Below are 14,063 nucleotides of genomic sequence, written 5' to 3' on the forward strand. Positions count from 1 at the left end.
TATATATACTTACCTATATTTTTATATATGCACATACACATACATATTTTTATAACTTATTTTATATATATATATATATGTATACATACTTAAATATTTTTATATACATATTTATATTCTTGTATTTTTATAATTTTGTTCACGTTTCTTTTAATTATTTATTCACGTTTTCATCATTATTTTAAAAGAATGTTTTAACTTTACTTGCTTATTATACTTGTTATTTTGCATATTATCATTTGCCTTTTTTATTCACTCTTATTATTGTGGCTTGTATTATTTTTATGCTATCGCATTCAATATTGCTTTGTACTCATATTAACCTCGTGTTTCATTTCTAATATTTCAAATTAGATTAATTTATCTCGACGCATAAGTTTCAACTTTCAAATAAGCAAAATTTCATGTTTAGATTCGAGAGGATTGAGCCCTAACGTATTGGGTTTCAATTTTTTTCGTTGAATCTAAATAATCGAAAACGCTCTTTAATCAAAAAACATAAATAAAAAGCTCATTATCGGGAATTCAATACGTTGTGTCCTAACGCATTGGATATGACACATTGTTTTATCGAGATGAAGATTTTTCTAAAAAATAATAAAGGCAATATTCAATGTTTAGAATTTTGAGAAATTGTGCTCTAACGTATTGGGCTGCGATTTCTTCATCTGACTTAAACAATTGAATATCCTTTTAAATTTTATTGCACGAGTTTTTTGGACAAGCTCATTTTTGAAGAGGTGAAATATTATGCCCTAACGCATTGGGTATGACATTTTCTCTCTTCGAATGGGAGAGTCTTAACATGTAATTTGATTTATCCAAGTTTTTTTTAAGGATCGTATTTTTAAAACTCTTCAAAATTTTTAATTTTCGACACTAAGACACTAATGAATCAATTAAGTACCAATTTTTGGGCGTTACGAGGGTGTTAATCCTTCCTCGTACGTAATCGACTCTCGAACCTATTTTTCTAAATTTCGCAGACCAAAAGCATTGTTTTAATAAATCTAAACCGTTTATTAAAAACAACCGTTTTACAAGGTGATCCGATCACACCTCATAAAAAAATATTGGTGGCGACTCCCATATTTGTTTTCATTTTCAAATTCAAGTCGGCCCCCGTTTTATCAAAAAAATGGTGTACTCAGCACATTTTATCTAACATTTAACTTTATAATTTGATGCACCAGGCTAACCAAGACTCACATCTTGGGTGGATTAATTCTATTTATTATTAAATTAATACTTATTATACCTCATCTGTATAAGGACATATAGCAAGTCGAAAGGTCACTTCGAATCGGGAGATCATTAAGACAAACACAAATCGTTTGTCACCCAAATCCTTAAGCTTCCGTAAGAAATGTGATGTCATTAATCATCAAATACATAGGTTTAATTGTTTTATACCATCAAGCCAAAATGAATGACAAGATATGTCTCATCACAGACATCCTCGTCCTATTCAAGATATGCACCACATGCATTCCATAATAATGGTTAAATGACAAGTTCAACACGTTAACACCATCCTACATGAGACCTTCACTTATAAATATTTCCAGAAACAATGAAGAAAAGATGGACTCTTCAAAGATATTAATCCTACACGCTGCCAACTTACCTTCAACCCTTAGCCTTAACATTCTTCTTTCCTTTACTTTTCATAACTTCCGATGCTCCACCCCAATTGAGTGAACCGGCCTCCATGATAACTGTCACACTCTTCTCCATACCTTTTCATTATTGTATCACTATATCAACGATCTTAAAGTTGGTCATAGTTCTTGTTCAAGTGTCAAGTAGAGAGCTAGCAAATTAAGATGATAAGTAATTGTGTAAACTTACAGAGCTAACAAACTGGCCACTAAACAAATCAAATTGCTAACATGGCTAGACGATCTGCTAATGAATAATCTTTAAAAACCCCTTGGAGCAACCCAAAAACCAAATATAAATATTCCTTATACTTTCAATTTTAGTATTGGGCTTAAGTTCTCTTACTTCTTTACTTTGCCTACACCTTCTGTTAAATTAAGTACAGCAAAATATCTTGAAATACAAGTAAGGTTGCTATCAATGACACTGAACCTGCAAATCCAATCCCAAGAAAAGTCTTGAAATGCAATCCACCGCAAAAGAAGTTATATACATCAACCTTTTTGACGAGACATAATCAACTAAGTAATTCAAAAACTAATCATTTGACTTCACCCAGAAAATAATTTTAACAACTCCAAATGATGGACATTCGTGAGCAATCTGTTTAACGATTTCGCTTTCCCTTATTTTTTCTTGTTCCAACTGAACTTGTTTGTTTCTCGAGAATTTTAGATTCCTTACGGTAGATATCCTTAGAAGTGTGACCGTATCATCGTACTAATATAAGTTGAGTGGTCCAAATGAGCTTTGTCAGTATGCTTTTTCCATGTTCCTAAATTCCTTTTTGATTGTACCAAAATTTTTTAAGAAAAAATAATATACAGAAATTATAGCTCTTATTCGATATTCTTTTTAAGAATTTTTTAATGTTCCTTTACAAAGAAAAACCTCACCACAGCTGCAGCATTTTCATTTTCGACCTACCATCATATACAAACAGAAATTCCCCATTGGGTGCTTGGTTTTTTTTATCAAAAACGAAAAAAACCAGCTTGAAGATGATCAATACCAGACATATATATATAACCAGATGCCGCAAGTTTGGAAATTGTTGCTATGATTTTCATATAGACATATAGATAGACAAACAGATAGACAATGTTTTGGTAAAGAAAAAGCAAGAAATTAAAGATGGTTATCGTCTTGAAGATCCGAACATTTGATCAAGAAGGATGACGAGAGCCATGGCAAAATCCGTCCTGATATGACCAGGCTGAACAACAAGGCGAAAGATGTCGTTTCCGTAGGCAACTCCTCCATTAACAGCCTCTTTTTTCTTGATCTCTGCGGCTAATCTCCTCCTGTCATCGTATACGGAACACGATCTTTGCGAATACGACCCTTCGATCTCGTATACGACGTTATTGCTTCGGTTGCTAGTGTTGTCGCCGGGGATAACGTAAGCCAAGCACTTGTTGTTTAAGATGTTCATCGATTTCCTCACACAAAGTAGGGGATTCGTTGAGGTACTTTCGCCTTTGTAAACCAACCAGCTATCTCCCAGGCTCATTTTCTGAACAAAAACAAATAACGTTGAAACATCATCATCATCGTTTCATCGAAAACATTAGCCAAATATGCAAAAAGAAAAAAGAAGAAAAAAAAAAGTGAATGCGACGCTGTACCTTGCGGCGGATGGTAAGGAGAGGGTTGCCAGTGGCATCCATGAGAAGGATCTCACCCTTGTTACCGTCCATGTAATTATCTACCCTGAACACCAAATCACCTTTACTACCAAACACTGTGAAGCCATTGCAGTTGAAGAGCAAGGATTTTTTCCATACGGTTAGAATTGCCTCGGATTCTGGTGCTGCTAACACCTTAGGCGGCCTCTCGGAGATGGTACCGCTGCCGGAAAAACTACTAGCATTGGGATAAACCTTTGTCATTGCCAGCCTTTAAACACTAATTTGGAAAAAAGATTGCAACACTAAAACTCAACTCAAGATGATCCAAGTAATAGATGACAAAAGGAAAAAAAAACTTAATGGGCAGAGCGAAACTTCGGAGCTTGGTTTGAGTGGAGGAATTAGGCAGAGAGAGTATTTTTATAAAGGAAAAAAGTATAGGGTTGGGAGGAAGAATAAAAGATGTACAAAAGTCTAATACGAGTGCGCCACCATTATATGACGTAAAACCAGCACTTAACAGGACGATAATATATATTTGCATATATAATATTTTCCGTGTTTAATAATGATATTGAGTCTTAACTAAATTGAAAGTTAAAATATCTTAATTTTATTTTTATCACTCCTTTTAATAGTTAGATGAAAGAATATTATTATATATTTTAATCATATTTATTTTTTTGATATAATATCTAATTATCTATAATCTTTTTAAACATGTTTAAACCTATATTTTTATATTGATAATAATATTTATATTAATCGAGTGAAGATAATTGAAAGCAAAGAAATGGAAGTTATAGAAATGAGGCATGGAGGCATTTAATAAAATAAAGACAAAAAGATAATAGGTATTGAGAGATTAAAGAAAGATAGAAATGGCCTACCTATCTTTCCTTGTAAGCCAGCAAATAATTAATACAAATGTTTAACGTCTCGGTCAAGAATATTAAAATTGTTGGGTTGCTTTCCCTTTTGTATTTGACCATGATTATTATTTTAATTTGGTATTAGCGTTAAGAGCCTTTTTTACTTGCCTAAATTTACAAGTTGTTAAAAGAATTCTTTATTTAAATTTTGATTTATTTAAATATGAATCTTAAAATAAATATACAAAAAAGTGGTAGAATGACTAGAATTGATTTATTTTATTTTGTTAATTTAACTTATTAAAATTTTATAAAATCTAATTAGACAATAAAATCGATTGCAATTACATTATTACAAATTCCTCCTCTCACAACTTGATTAAATCATAATTGATTTTCCAATTATTGACTATTTATTCAACTCAAACTATTTTATCATTATAAAATTTGAAAAACTGAAACATTTTAATTTGATATTTGACAGGATGCAATAATAATTAATTAAGTGTGGTAGTGTTAAGATTTGTGGCTGAGAGGTAATCTGCGGTGAGGGAGAAAGGACACTTGGCGACTGACCAATACTTTTGCTTAGATATTTTTGTGACGATGTTAGCATTGACTTTTTCCTTGCTTATTTTAATAAGTAACACACGAGTCTATGGATTGGGAGAACACATAAGTAAATTGATTGGAGCAGGATGGGTTAGTGCGACACCCACAGAACCATATTATAATTTATCATTGTACGCGTCTAGATAAGGTTTCCGGCACTTATGACCCTCAGTTCCAAAAGTTAATGGACCCAATTGTCTGAATCATTTCTAACCCTTCATCCCATCTTCTATGGATGGATTAAAGGTATTTATAGATGAAGTAGGAGTGAGTTTGGATTGGATTGGATTGATATATAGTACTAATATCAATTTAATTTAATCGAATTATAAGTTTAAAATAGGTGTTTCACTTGAAGTCTGAATTAAATGAGTCAGAAGTGGCAATGACTTGGACGGAGTGGGCAAGGAAGTTGAGGACGTGGTGGAAATTTTGGGTAGAAAGGTTTGGGTGTTGTGTGACAATGAAGCTGATCGTGAGGAAAGAAAACAACAAGTCATTTTGGAAGGTTGAAAGTTTTTTTTAAGTTTTAGTTAAATGGAAAAAAATGTCATGTCAACAATTCGTTAATAGATTAAATTAGTTTTTAATGCCATTGACCAATTCAAGTAATTGTCTTAATTAGAATGATTAAATTGATAAAAAAAATATTTTAGAGTAACCAACATGGAAATGACATTAATTTAAGGTGATTTGTGATATATTTTACCTATTTTAATTTAATATTTAGTTTTTATATATATCTCTTTTATTCTTATTATATATTTCTCCTTTACTATTTTTTTAAACTTAAACAATTTAACCTATATTTTTTACAAAAGGGATAGGCAATGCCTTCTGTCTCTCTCAGATAAAGTGTGTTTATTACAATTTTAGACCCTCATATTATTTTGTAATACAATTTAATCTTTTTAGCATGAAAATTTTGAGTTGGGGGACAAACGACAATGAGATTTTTTTTTGGTATTTTGTATGTTGGTTTATGGTTTATATTCGAGATTCGTAATTGTTCCTCTCAATAATGTTGTCTCTAAAATTTTAACTTGCATTCTCCTTTGGTAAGAGTGCATTATATCTTACTATTACACCCAACCAATTGTTAGGATTTTACTTTTATGGCTTAATATAACATTTGGTACTTGAATTTAACACTTTCTCCTAATTTGGTACCTAAAAATATTTTTTGGTCCAATTTGATACCCCAACTTAACACTTTTTCCTAATTTGATACATAAACTTGACATTTTTTCTTAAGTTGGTACTTGATTTTTTTTGGGGTCCAATTTGTTATTTGAACTTAACTCTTTTCTCTAATTTGGTATCTATTTTTTTTGTTCGATTTGGTACTTATCGACGTTTTACAAATTACTCAAATATACTAAATATGTTTTTATGAGATAGCAAAATAATCAATGCATGACCGATATGTGACAGATGATATGATTTTTTTATTTTATATGTTCAATTACTTTTAGTTTTATATATTTAATTAAAGATTTATTAATTGAAAATAATGAATTTATTTTAATTTGGGATTTTAATTTTTTCTTATTTAATATTAATTAGTTAAGCATAGATCAATACCTATTTTTGAACATGAATTTCCTCTAATACTAACCATATTTTTGTAGCATAACAAAAAAATTTAACACCGTTAGTGTTTCGCGTAATCTATTTAACATTTAATAAATTTAGGTACCAAATTGAACCTAAAAAAAGCTTAGGTACCAAATTAGAAAAACACTGCCAAGTTCATGTACTAAATTGGGCCCAAAAAAATTTAAATACTAAATTAGGAAAAGTGTCAAGTTTAAAAACCAAATTAAGTAAAAAAAGTTTGGACGTGAAACTAGAAAAAAATTATGAAATTTAAGTACCAAATGTTATATTAAGTTAGTAAAGAAATTAATAATAAATCAGCAGAAGAGAGTTGTACGTCGCTAATTACCTAAACCTACTTTTTGCATGCAAGTGTTTATTTACAATTCCAAGTTGTATTTATATTAATATTTTTGGAGTTTTTGAATGCGCTCCTCGTCATCTCATGCCATTATACCAATCCGGGTTTAGGAATAACAGTCTCCTCTTTCTAGCTAGCAACCATTTAATAAATATGAATTTCAACGTATTTAAATGTGTGATACTTTTTTATTTTTAAAGATCAAAATTATAGACAATTTTTTTTATCCATATATGTAGGGTGAGGCTAGAAAAATGTTTTAGATTTTGAAGGTTAAAGGTAGCTTTATCTTTATATTAATTTATAATTTTATAATCTTTTAAAACATATAAAAATAATTTTATCATTTTAAGAGACCCTAATAATTGCATGCACTTAGATTTGTCTACGTATGCATATATTTTGAGTTTTTTTAAAATTTTATATATTTTATATTCATATTTAAATTTATATGTATCCAACATAAATATTTTGAGAAAATAAAAAAGTTCATGCCACTAAACAATATTTTCAGAAATGGCAAAATATGCATTTCTCAAGAAAGTAAAAAAAGGCAAATAGGCAAGACTTCACTTTCGTTCATGGCTGATTAAAGACCTTGCCACCTCGTGGCAGGAGTTGGGTAAGGAGGTTTGTTTGCTAACCCACCTTATCCGATTATTCTTTTTCTTTTCTATTCGGCAAGTTTTACACAAGTGATAATATATATATATATATATATATATATAAATTTATTGGACAAATTATTATGGTTGAGTTAGATAGAAACACGAGGAGCAAATAAAAGTTGACATGTTTGGTGACACCTGCTCAGTGGCTACTTTCCTAATTGAAGAACCAGTTGAAAAACATGGATAGTAAAACAATAAAATATATGAAACAATCAGTCAAATTACAACACGCAAAGCACATCTTGTATGTTGTTTTAGTCAGCACCATTTTTAGCTAAGTGTTTCAATACTTTTGCTCAGCTCCTCCAGCTTCTTCATCCTCAATCTCTCGCTTTCACTCACCAGCTAACCCCCATTTCACAGCAAAGAAAAAACAAGTAGGAAAACAAGCAATATGTTACTTGGAAAATTTTGTCATGAACAAGGCTTAACCAAAGTAAAAAAGAAGAAAATATTCACCTCCATTAATTTGCTGACTAGTTGTGTTTTCTCCTTGTTCTTGTCATTGAAGGCTTCAAGAGCTTCTTTGTACTCTCTTTCCTGTGATTTACGATTATGATTTGAAGTTTTAAAAGCATTTAGATACTTATTTAGGGTAAACGTATTGTGAAAATTACTATATTAGAAATCGAATTATATTTTACTCCACCTACTTAAAAAATTGAGCAAATTGGAACTTTTTGTTAAAAATTTAATTCATTCGTATTGTTGAAAATTAGTGTGGTCGACGAAATAACCAAACAATGGCACGTGACATGTTACGTATACCTCATATGGGCATACATAAACCAATTTTTAATAGTAAAAATAGATGAAATTTTTAACAAAAGAACTAGTTTGCTCATATTGATCTAATGTACAAAAACTAATTTGCTTATTTTTTGAATAGAGAAATAAAATGCAATCTTACTCTTAATACAACCGCCTTCATGGTACTTTTATCTCATCTGGTTGTATTAATGAGATGTGATCATCAAAATAACTAATTATTAACCATATATATATATATATTACTAATTATACCCTCTATTGCCCACTTGACAATCATTTTAATGATTAGTAATGAAAATAATGTTTGCACCTTCTTCTGGCAGCTCTGTCCCAATGGTTTCAGCTCCCGGTTAGCGGTGTCTATCTTCTTACGCAGAAATGCAATGTCCTTTCTCATTGGATCTATCAGGGCATCAAGCTCCTGCAACATCAATTCATATCTGTTAGATTCTCATCTATTACATGATGCTAGCTATTTAATTTCTGAACTATCATACTATGCAAATTTGTTGGTAATAACTTACTTCTCGAATGTCAGACAAGCGGCGAGTAGCTTCTTCGACGCGTCCCATATAAGCCTGAACCTTGTCTCTCACCTCCATCTTCTTCCTCTCAATCTCTTCTTCTTTGGCTCGAAACAAAGCCAATGCGGATTTGGCCATTTCCTCTTCCTTATCATCTTTCAATGGAGTTTCATTGGTAAGGATGATTCCCGAGTTCTTTACGCGCTGCATCTGGGATTGCTGTTGCTCCCATATCTGCTTTGGTGTTGCCATTGATGCCACTAGTCCCCCACCCCAACCCTGCTTTTCCTTCTTCCAATTCTCTTTGCCTTTTGCCCTTTTTCTTTCCAATGATGGCTCTCTTTCCCCTGCTATAGGTGGGTTATATGCAAGGCTGGCTTTAAAGATATCATACCAACTAGCTTACTTTAACACAAAACAAATTACCAGTATTATATAAAGTTATTGAAATGACCAATTTGTCTACTCACTTTATGTTCACCTTTCTTCACACACTGTCATTTACTTGGCATCTGTACAGTTTCTTCATCTTTTTTTTTTTTATTCAAATTTTAGCTTAGAAGTAAGTTGATACCATGTACAATTCTTCCTTGTACACCTTTCCAACTGTATTTTTTTTCTAAAGCTTGGATTGCAAGAGGATCTATATGGGCCTCTTGTGGAAAGTTGGTCTATTGACAACTTCAATTAACTGCCATTCTCTTTCTCTCCTTTATCCCAGAAATTATGAAATAAAATTAAAATTTTGTATTAAAATGGTCTAAATTGAATTTCTAATATTAACAAAGAGATTAAAGGATTTAATTGAATTATTAAAATTTGGTTGAGATTGCACCGCTTAACTAATGGAATCAAGGCCTTTCATTCCATCGCCTTTACTACGTTTCTAATATTAAATTTTGAGGTAAAAGTATCATAGAGTCAGATTGTATCTTACTTTCTCTAATAATCAAAGGGGTAAATTAATTCCTGTAAGTTAAATTAAAGAGCAAATTTGTCGTTTCTGTGGAAAGTTTTATCCATTTATATTGTCAAAACTAATATAATCGATAGAATAACCAAACATCTTAATACGAAACTTAAAAGATATTTTTACTCAAAATTTAACTTTTTTCAATAAAACATATAACCCGAACACTTCATATTTCTTAAATTATTCAGATACCACACTTATATTCAAAACGTAAATATAAAAATATATTTCTTTCGTATATTTGTATCATATTTTCAAATCTATATAGCATAGCATAGAATACGTGCTAGTGTGATTATTGGTGTGCAAATGATATTGGGGATGCCAAAGTGCAAATTATTTATTATAAATATATAAAAAGATATTGGTTGAAGGGTCCTAAAGAGTAATGGTAAATCTTCATTTTCCTTGGAGAAGAAGGCTTACTTTATGGAGTGGACAAGAAGTGGTCACCTACACAAGACATGGGGAGGGAAAGCCTTAAGAGACAAGACAGAGTTGGAGAGACTGTCAAAGCAGCCTAGGTAGCTAGCTGCCTTAATTACATTATATCATCACCCTTACAGCGTGGACTTTTTTTTTTTTTGAAGTTAAAAACACATATGCCAGAGAGGTTAGTAGTTGAAAGGCTACGTTTTTTTCTAGATGTTATTCGAATTATGAATGTATTTATTTACTAAAAATCTTTTAATGTCAATAACAATTTAAGCAACCTAAGTTATGTGCTATTACACAATTATTGACTAAATTTCAAAATTCTTTCACTAAATTTCTGAAATTGTCAACAAAATTTTAGGAGTAAGGTTCGAAGGTGAGGCAAACTGTCAGAATCATATGGTTGGCTTTGTGCTTTTAATTTTAGGTTTAGGGGTGCATCATTTCTCTTTTGCGCACCTTAATCTATGGTTTAAATATATCAACAAAAATTCATTAAACAATTTTTAATATGTTATTGAGTTTAATCAAAGGAATACTAACTTATTCGGTATTCTGATTTTAGAGAAAAATTATTCTAGATTTATAAGTTTAAGGGTAAGAAAGGATAACAAATTAAATAAAGGGTTAAAATAATTTGTTTTTTATAAGATTGAAGGACCCAAAATATCATTATGACACCCATGTACACAGTTGTATTGTCCTTTACGGCTTTAGTTGTTCAGCTTTGGATTTATTTTGAATTTTGAAGTTAAAATATAAATAGAAATGCTTAGGTTAGGATTGACTGCCCTTTTTTATTGCTTTAATTGGGCCCAAATTGGAATGATTTCAAAGTAAATGATAATTTTTAAAAGAGAATCTGCTTGAGAAATTTAAAATTTCAAAATTGAAAAAAAAAAAAGAGAGATTTGAGAGAGAAGAAAACAGAAAGGGAAAATAAAAAATTTAAAGAAAATATCTCACTTTGAGGATCTAAAAGTGATTTTGAAAGATAAAATGAAGATACGAGAAATATTTTATTTTTTAAAATTATAAAATACATTCAATAAATAAAAAATATTTCCAATAATTAAAATATGAAAATATATTTGATATACACATCTGGTAGAAGAATACAAACTAGTTTGATCCCTATTTCACTATCTCGTAATAAATAATAATAATAAATCAAATAAAATATCCTACATTTATATACACTCAAACCAAAGTAAGAGATTTAATGTTTATAAAATAAATGCTTGACCTTAGTTGTAGTTCATTTCTATATAAATGTAAGAATTTTTTTATTTTATTTCTTGTATTTCTACTATTTTCATTTGAAATTGTGTTTTTAAAATTTTAAAAATATAAAAAAATGGGAGCCGACTTTTCATAGTTATTACTGTCAAACTTAAGAGGAATTTATTTGTCTAAAATGTAAAACAAATGGGAAGTGAAAATAGGCAAAAAGAAGAAAGCGGCGGCGGAATAGGCAGCCTCTTTTCATTTCCATTTTTAATAATGTAAAAAAGAAGCATTACAATGTTTGTTTTATAGAAGTGAACAAAATGGCAGGAGACATTGCAGTAACTTTGGCCAAAAAATCCAAGTGCTACCATGGGATCATATACAACTTAAGATGACCTTTTTTGAGAAGAATAACGTTTGTCCATTTCCATTCTATACATCAATAGTTGTTGAAGCTAAAAGATTTTACTTATATAACTTTCCTTCTTCATCTTTGGTTCTGAATGTCTGTCAGAAAACCGTTGAGGTAAGACTTGTGTCCTTTTTTTCCGCCCACTGCATAGCTAATTTATGCAAATATCATCAATTATTCTTTAACAAAATATATTATATGTGATAATTGGGTATATTTTATAAAACCCAATGAAGAGAACATTATGAAAGGAAATCGAGTTCGAGAAAGAATTGTATCAAATTGTGATTACACGTCATCTTTATCCTTTTCCAATAGGAGAATGACAAATAAAAATTTTTCTCTTGATTTTCAGCGTTTTCCTCCTTAAAAATTTTAGATCTAACTAAAAATGTTAAAAACCATAAAGAAAAATCTGACTTGTCATTCTCTTATTGGAAAGGTATAAAGATGACGTGGAATCACAGTTTCATACAATCCTTTCTCATCAAGTTCACTACGGTTTTATGTATACTCCTTGGTAATTTTCCCTCTTTTAGTCATACGAAATTAGAAAATAAATCTCTTTATAACCCTTCAAAAACATAGGCACAATATATATATACACATCTATAATTGCACATAAAAAATATAATCAAAGAATAATGATGCTAAGTGAGCTTTATAAATAATCAATTGTAAGTTGAAAACCTTGGTTTTCTTGGAATCAAGGAAATGCTGATCATTCTTTCTCTTTTCATTTGTTGCTTCTTAGTTTTCTTAAATTTCCATTTCTTGAGTTTCTCTTTCAGTTCTATTTGTTCTCCAATGATAGAATTACACATTGAATATTACTTGAGGAATTTTTGTTATAAACATTTATTGTAGCTTTAACTTTTACCCTTAATCATAATAGGAAATTTGAAAATGGAAAAATGCACAGGTATGATATGTAGTGCAATTGTTACGAATTTAGAACTTTAGTTTTGAAATTAAGAATTCTCACAAAATTCTCTAAGGTACTAAAAAAATATAGCAGGAGCAACTTAAAGCAAAAAGATCAACAATAAAGCTAAAAAGCCACAAGAAGCAATGCACACCAATTGTTTGAGAAAATGCTCTCAATATATACTTAACTCACGAATAACTGTATATAATGAGATCAATACAAATGAAGGGGGAAACCTCTATTTATAGTTGAGTTCCCCAAATCAACAATACAGATTGAGTTATATCAACAGTCAAGTAAGAGCCTATCTACAATTGAGAGTTCTAAGAAATTTAAACTCTATCTAATCTTATTCCTTTAGGATTTACCCTATTTACCCTGGTAACTTTAGTTTGACTAGATTATTTCACCGAGCCACCAACGCTTTAAGTAAATGAGCTTCTTCATAGGTTTAATAAATCGAGTCAATTTATATGGGTCAAATGAACCCCATTTAATAAGTTGACTCCTATGAGACGTTCTGTGCGCAACGGTCACAAGTTTTGATCTGCAACACAGGACACAACCACCATCTAAATTGACAAAACATATAAGTAAAAGGTTAAAAAAAAATTCGAAAATTGAGTGAGTTAATAGAAAAAAAAACTTGTATTAAAATCAGCAACTTACTCAGTGGGAATTGAGGTATAAATTTGTGGTGGTGTGGATTAAACTTTTAATAGTTACTACCTGTGTATTAAACTTATTCACAATTTAATCCAGTAACCTCTCAAAATTTCCAACAAAGAAAAATAAGTTTAATAATTTATACTTTAAGGCTGAATGGAAAGAGCATCTTCATTTAAAAGAAACGAAATGGAAAAAAAAAAAAACAAAACAGAAGTAAGCTTTTTAAACACAAGATTGTTTCTATGTCTTTTTAAATAAAAAAATTCAAAATCAATTATAGTTTAATCCTTATGCATGTATTTCTATATACAATATCTGAATTACAAATGGTTTAATCCTTAAGTATAAAAATCCCAATAATATTGCTAAAAATATATCGATATTTTTAAAATTGAATGGACTGTGTTAATCAGAATAATGATACAAACATTCTTACAAGAATTTATGTGTATGCTCTTGGGTGGGAACAGAATGTTGGTTTAAAGTCGTTTTGTCCGCAAGCTATCCAAAATACATCCATCACTATATTCTAAATTCCTTAATTATTTAACTAACATGGTTGTGTGTGTATATATATTTCATTCAATAACATATTACTTACATTTAATTTAGATTTTAAAATATTTTATGATTTTTAATTTAAAAATTAATTGATTATTAATATGACAACTCATATGTATGTTATATCAAGAAAGTTAATCGATGTTAACTTT

At 30.1% G+C, this 14,063-nt stretch overlaps 2 protein-coding genes across 2 annotated transcripts; both read right to left on the reverse strand.

Moving 5' to 3' along the window:
* Window positions 1-2,705: 2,705 nt before the first annotated feature.
* LOC105799203 (protein LURP-one-related 8) lies at window positions 2,706-3,740 on the reverse strand. The gene is made up of 2 exons (XM_012629635.2): window positions 3,291-3,740; window positions 2,706-3,178 (listed from the first exon to the last, which is right to left on the reverse strand). The coding sequence occupies exons 1-2, from the start codon at window positions 3,552-3,554 to the stop codon at window positions 2,801-2,803; spliced, it is 642 nt and encodes a 213-aa protein (XP_012485089.1). The 5' UTR covers window positions 3,555-3,740; the 3' UTR covers window positions 2,706-2,800.
* A 3,792-nt stretch (window positions 3,741-7,532) lies between these two features.
* LOC105799205 (hypothetical protein) lies at window positions 7,533-9,100 on the reverse strand. Its single transcript, XM_012629636.2, has 4 exons — window positions 8,704-9,100; window positions 8,490-8,600; window positions 7,868-7,948; window positions 7,533-7,753 (listed from the first exon to the last, which is right to left on the reverse strand). Exons 1-4 carry the CDS (start codon window positions 8,953-8,955, stop codon window positions 7,679-7,681), a joined length of 519 nt encoding a protein of 172 aa, XP_012485090.1. The 5' UTR covers window positions 8,956-9,100; the 3' UTR covers window positions 7,533-7,678.
* Between the last annotated feature and the right edge of the window lie 4,963 nt (window positions 9,101-14,063).

This window comes from Gossypium raimondii, chromosome 9 (genome assembly GCF_025698545.1).
Source record: "Gossypium raimondii isolate GPD5lz chromosome 9, ASM2569854v1, whole genome shotgun sequence".
In the NCBI taxonomy this organism is placed as follows: domain Eukaryota; kingdom Viridiplantae; phylum Streptophyta; class Magnoliopsida; order Malvales; family Malvaceae; genus Gossypium; species Gossypium raimondii.

Excerpts from the sequence above, each read along its gene's own strand:
- LOC105799205 (XM_012629636.2), bottom strand. The coding sequence starts at position 8,955 with ATGGCAACACCAAAGCAGATATGGGAGCAACAGCAATCCCAGATGCAG. Across the intron at positions 8,601-8,703 it reads GCTTGTCTGACATTCGAGAA|GAGCTTGATGCCCTGATAGA; the intron begins GTAAGTTATTAC and ends TTGATGTTGCAG. Across the intron at positions 7,949-8,489 it reads GACAGAGCTGCCAGAAGAAG|GAAAGAGAGTACAAAGAAGC; the intron begins GTGCAAACATTA and ends CGTAAATCACAG.
- LOC105799203 (XM_012629635.2), bottom strand. The coding sequence starts at position 3,554 with ATGACAAAGGTTTATCCCAATGCTAGTAGTTTTTCCGGCAGCGGTACC. Across the intron at positions 3,179-3,290 it reads TCCTTACCATCCGCCGCAAG|AAAATGAGCCTGGGAGATAG; the intron begins GTACAGCGTCGC and ends GTTTTTGTTCAG.